Source organism: Thermobia domestica, chromosome 4 (genome assembly GCF_964235325.1).
Source record: "Thermobia domestica chromosome 4, izTheDome1.hap1.1, whole genome shotgun sequence".
Lineage (NCBI taxonomy): Eukaryota > Metazoa > Arthropoda > Insecta > Zygentoma > Lepismatidae > Thermobia > Thermobia domestica.
In genome coordinates, this window is record NC_137457.1 from 97,414,053 (window position 1) to 97,420,172 (window position 6,120).

Below are 6,120 nucleotides of genomic sequence, written 5' to 3' on the forward strand. Positions count from 1 at the left end.
CTGATTTGTGAAATATCTCGCATAAATATGCGGAGGTACTAAATTGGTTACTATGTCGCAAAACACGTGATCGTCATAATGAAGACCCAAGACATTGGCAATACTTAGTTTTTCTTGCAAGAAAGTATACATGTTTTCGTGCTCTAACATAATCCTATAAAAATAATGACTCACAAATTGAGTTCTACTAATTGTAGATACGAACCTTGCAAGCAAACTTGAGCAAATATGTTCCCAATTGTTAGATATACTCAAGTAGGAATATAAGGTGCGATTAAACTCACCACGAGTTTGTTCTAAACTCGCAACTAAAATTACCTCTACAGTCATTTCTTGTCGCCTAATTATCTCGTCTAGACGAACCAAAAATATGAAAAAGAATGACTTTCAGATCCGTCCACCACGGGTAAAGAATGTATTTGTTTCTGCAATGCAACATAGGCACTCTGGGATACATGCTTTCGGAAGTCACATGCTAAGGCGGGTCTAGCCATAGTGAAACCTAAGTTATCATTACCTAAAATAGGCCTACCAGTTTCAAGATTATTACTCAAATGATTTTGAAATATATTAGTACTCTTAATATCTGCATAGGGTTGTTTTATATGAGTTTCTTCAGTGTCACCCCTAAGTACATCTGTGCCATGAGGCATATTAACATTTACATGTGATTCTAAATTTTGATTTCTTTCAAAGTTTGACCTTGGAAAATGCGGGTTAGATTCAGATAGCACAAAACCGTGAAACTGAGTTTCAGGATAAGGAAAATTTCTTACATGTGATTCCTCGATTGAACCCACTTTTCTTATACTAATTCTCTGCCCTTGCAAAATATTAGAAGTTTGAGCATGAGCACACCCCTAATAGCATTCAATATCCTCAGGATGTCCAATGGGATGTCCCGATGGGATATTTGCGATGTCCATGCGACATCCCACGATATCAGCAGGACGTCCTGTAGCTGTTGATCAGACGGCCGAATGTCCGCTTCATGGATATCCCATGGACGTCCCGCGAGACGTCCGTGTGATGTCTGCGAGACGTGATTTGTACATCGCGATGGGACGTCCGGTGGATGTCACATGGATATCTCAAATCGCCTAGCTGGACGGAGAAGGGAGGGACCACCCTTTGCCCTTCCTTATATTACTAAACGAAGATATAAATGTCCTTTATGATGCTTGAATACCCTGCTTCCGAGAGACGGAATTTCCATTGTCAAGAGTGCTAGTTGAATGTCCATCCAACTATGACTCCTAATATGAAGTCCGTCACTCGGAAGCAGGACATTTCCCGCACCATAATGGAAATTTAATTAGATCTTCATTTAGTAATAAAAGAAAAGACAAAGGGTGCAAACAATGAACTTTCTGTAATACTTATGTAATTAATTTCGACGTAGCATTCTAGTGGACGTACTAATTCAGAACAGAGAAAAAAGTTTCTAAGAAAACTGGCTTAACCATACCAGCTTCGTGAAAATGTGGTGTTATTATATAATATACCAAAAGATTAAAAAAAAATAGTTGCGGGTTCAAAATATATGTCGTGATAAACCACGAAAGCAGCTCTGCAACCATACGCCCAATGCATTTCCATGGCTAAGCGAGAATAGTGAACGGTTTTTTAAATTTTAGTTTAGTGTCGACAGGATTTTAGTTTGCGAACTATCAGTCACCGGCACCGAATTCTATCAGCTGCGCAACAAAGTTACAGATAATTAATGAAGAGATTTTATATATATATTGTACAGTATGTAATTCTTATTAATTGAAAAATTGATTGAAATTTTGTTTTCAATTTCATAATTTACATTGAGACTAAAAACCAAGTACAGTAAATTTTCTTTCTTTATTTCAATAAATGCTAAAACTTAGCTAAATTACTGAGTACAATCATTGCTTCCACATAGTATTATTTACATATGCAAATAATGACACAAACACAAAATATGACATACATCACAAAAGGTTTCTTTAGTATAAAAATAAATGCAACATGAATCCAAGAGACTGGTTCTCAACCTTTTCAATTCAACACCTCGATTACCAAAGTTGTTGAAAAAAATGCAAAATTCTGAGTGAATTTCAAAACTTACAAAAAAGCAGTTACAGTACCACTACGCACTGAATCTCATAAAAAGTCTAGTAATTCAAGTTTAATCCATGTAAATCCTACACTTCCATTAAAAATAAAAAAGAGGATATGTAACCTCATAAAAGGGTTATACCAATGTCTTTGCCTTGGGCGACGAATGTTAAAAAAAAATGATTCAACATAATCTGTTTGTGACTAAGTTGTAAGAAGGAGAAGACGACCGACTTTAATTTAGAATAAATAACTTGGGTATTATTATCACTCAAACACATTTCTTGAAAAACTGTTGTCTTTTGTTCCTACAATAAAAAAAAATCACCGTTAACTGCAGATTTCACAGATCGTTAAATCTGCATGACAGAACATCAAAACAATGCGTTCTTAGTTTTATTTTACACTTTTTCTTGCATAACTAATCATTGTTAGTGTTGTTCTTCTGCCTGAGAGCCCGCTCTTTAGCATGACGAAGCCACTTTTTTTATTACATCTGATATCTCTGCATCTGTTGATGCCTTGCAATGCTTGTGATACCGCACAGTGCCTGCAACAATAAAAACAAACTATTAAGTAAATGATTATGTACAATATAAAACATGTTCAGAAAAAAGGGTCACAAACTTTCAGGGTAGATCAATAGAAAAGTTCTTTTAGTAAAGAAACGCGTCGTTTCGGAGATAAAAGCTGCCGAAAACGTGGGAAACTGAACTTCAGAAACTATTTAACGTTATGGTACTAATTAGTTTTGTGTAAAGCGTACACTTGAAGTCATACTTACATTAGTTAGAAAATGCGTGTTTCAAATCTGTACAATGCGTTCGGACGGGATTACTCCGAAAGGCGATACAGAATTTTTTTAAGGAGTTCCTTACGCACGCATTAGAGTTTTGGAATATATATATTTCCAAATCGAGCAGGTATGACTGAGTGCGAAAGCTTAAACCGCACTCTGTACGGAATGAAGAATGTGGGAGGAAACGGGAGAACCCCGGGAAAGCCCACGCACACGGTGTTTGTCCACCACAAAGTTCACTTGGCGGGGGCTGGGATCGAACCCGGGACCCTAAGCACCAGAGGTGAACGCTCTACCACTGAGCCACCACGGCCCCACTCTGTACGTTGAATAGTTTATGAAATTCGATTTCCCACATTGTCGGCAGCTCATACTCCGAAACGAAGCGCAAAAGACATGTTTAGTACGGCTTTTTTCTTCTTTTGATGCAATCTTTCTGCCCTGAAACTTTGTGACCCTTTTTCCTGAACATCTTTGTACTTAGTACAAATCTAATAAATGTCTACAATAAGAATGAGAATTTAACACAATCGTCGATCTTGTAGTATTTGAGATTTTTGAACTTCCTTTTTAACATTAACTCTCGTTATCCAGGTTATTTCCAAGAGATACGGACGTAGTCATCAGATGAAACTTTTAAGAAACAATACCATTGAGCACTTTTCCTGTTTTTTTTTCAAGGTATTGTTAAGTATGTATCCTACTCCCATAAACGGAGTTCTGGAAATAGGAATATTGCTGCTGTCCATGAAGTGCACGTAAACATAGATATATGACATATAAAGCATGGATATAAAACATTGATACATTATTAACTTTCGGGAATAATCCTCCCTTCTGTTGAATGAAGTCCGAGAGTCACACGGATTTAAAGAGTTACAATAACTAAGTCGCCTAAGACGTGAAAACACTGAACTACACTACTTTGTCACTGTTCAGTGTTTTCTTTACATTTGTTTGTTGCCTTCTTAAGCGTAAATAACAGTGACAATATTTTTTTGACATCAAAAAAGTTGTTTAGTTCAGCTAATTTCCTTAATTATTTTAATCCACTTGATTTTCCGACTTTATTCAACAGAAGAAGAAAACTGGCCAATTTTAATTTTATACAATGGAAATTGGCTATCCATTTTTCCTACTTTTTGACTACTTTTCTAGAAATACAAGGAACCTAATATATGTTTTCCTTAAAGAAATCTATATTTGAAGTAAAGCATAAATGTCTAGTAGCATTAGCATTTCTAAAGTATAGCATAGCACAAATGTCTACAGTGGATAAGCTCGTCTTGTAATCAAGGGGTCCCGGGCTCAATTCCAGGTTGGGAACAAAAGGTTCGGATCCCTCGTTCAACTGTAGTTCCTGTCCTTAGGACGTCAACATCCCATGGAACGCAATGGGAAATCACCATATGGATTCACCTTACCCACAAACCTTTGGGTCAGACCAGTCTTCGGGCAGAACACCACATCATCATCAGCAGTAGCATAGAATATCATTTCACATTATTAGAATTACCCTGAGGAAGAAAATATTTTGACTAATTGTCTGTATGTTACCCCACCCACTACAAATAAAAAGGAATGTACCGTATGGAGGGACCCTTGTCATAGAATTGTTGATAACTGGTTGAAAATAAAGGTTACTATTGATATTTCGTGCGTTAGAAACATTTTTACTGTAAAAGCATATTAAGTATTAAAAAACTATAAATGGCAATTTACAAATGAATTGAATTTAAGATCTAATTTTATATATTACTGGAACTAACCTTCGTGTTCTTGGACAGCAGTACTCTCATCTGAAGTGACTGGGCTCCGCTTAGGGGTTTTTGCCATTCCAGGATCATCCACATTGGTGCTCGTCACGACCTTTTTAGAAAAGAGATTCGGTACCGGTGGCAAAGTCTTCTTTATTGTAGAAACACCTTGCTTAATCGCTTCACTAAGGGCAATATCTTCGTCCGAAGATGATGATTGCTGTTTTCTAGCTCGTATGCGACGTTTCTTTCTCTGTATCTCAAAAGATTCTTCATTACCTGTATCAACTTCGGTCTGGTCTCTCCCGAGTTCTAATTTCTTCATCCCACGCTCGTAAGAATCTAGAATGAATATTGAAACAAATTAGAGGGTACTAATATCACTTCTAATCATGTTCGTCAGTAAAATTATATACAATGTCAGAATTGCTTCGAGTTGAACAAAAGCGAATGCAAGACCATTTTGAACTGACTCAACGTGTTTTCACCTGTTGGGCTTTATTCCAAGAGTGTCACTTAGACCACTTGGGACTTCGCTCCAGCAACTCACTGATTTCTGCTATAGAATCGAAAAATAGTGCTTCTTATAGAGGTTTCAATTTTTTTCCATTTAATGCTTTCAAGTTGACCCCAGAGCCATAACGACGGGAAGGCAGGGAGCACCTTTACAGAATTAAAACCCACCTTTTATTTTATCCATTTTTACCTTCAGTTGCACTTTTTACCCATTAGGTCTACTGCGCCCGACTTTTGCCTCTAGGGGCACTTTGTTGCGGCCCACGAGAACTTTGCTTACGAAACTGAAATCTGTTATCGTCAAAATTCTGGTTTCGTACATGTTTCCCTCAGATCCATTTTTTCATCCATTTTTAACATGCACTTTGTATACATATGTGTATACAGAAAAGGAGACATTTATTTCTGGCAAATCTTTATATAAAGATTCATAGTAGCAAAAATATTGATTGGTTCAGTAGTTTTTGCGCCAAATCATCACAAAAACGAGTGTAGATGCCAATCGTAGGAGCTACTACCGCTTCAGCTCAACAAGCAGTCAGAAGCCTTTTTTTTTTAATGGCCACTATGTAACCATCGCTATGATTATTTTTAAAAAATTACGTTTGGTAACATTCAACGCCTCATTATTATGAAAATTCAAAGAACCCTGAGGCACTGTGAATGAAAACCGTAACCTTCAAACAACCAAAAATTGAAATATCCACATTCCTGGACGTTGAACAGAAGTGCATCATACTTTTAATCATGAACTCCAGGCGAGACAAACAAAAGTTTAAACAATCGGTATTACGTTCTTGATTTTTTTAGAAAATAAGTTTCGTATACGATGTCACAAATATCCAATGATCAGTATATCACTGATACCGTTGAATAAGTAAAGCAATAAATAGATTTAAACAATGTTAATAGAAACTATCTGCCACTTAGGACACCAAATCGTAAGTAAAATATTCTTTG

The 6,120-nt window shown here is 36.6% G+C and overlaps 1 protein-coding gene across 1 annotated transcript; it reads right to left on the minus strand.

Moving 5' to 3' along the window:
- Nucleotides 1–1,847: 1,847 nt before the first annotated feature.
- Nucleotides 1,848–5,317, minus strand: LOC145683336 (uncharacterized). The gene is made up of 2 exons (XM_081754679.1): nucleotides 4,657–5,317; nucleotides 1,848–2,638 (listed from the first exon to the last, which is right to left on the minus strand). The coding sequence occupies exons 1-2, from the start codon at nucleotides 4,967–4,969 to the stop codon at nucleotides 2,553–2,555; spliced, it is 399 nt and encodes a 132-aa protein (XP_081610805.1). The 5' UTR covers nucleotides 4,970–5,317; the 3' UTR covers nucleotides 1,848–2,552.
- Nucleotides 5,318–6,120: the final 803 nt, after the last annotated feature.

What these genes read in the sequence shown, in the direction of transcription:
- LOC145683336 (XM_081754679.1), bottom strand. Translation starts at nt 4,969, where the DNA reads ATGAAGAAATTAGAACTCGGGAGAGACCAGACCGAAGTTGATACAGGT. An exon ending in TGCTGTCCAAGAACACGAAG is followed by an intron (nt 2,639 to 4,656) that starts GTTAGTTCCAGT and finishes TTATTGTTGCAG; the next exon opens with GCACTGTGCGGTATCACAAG.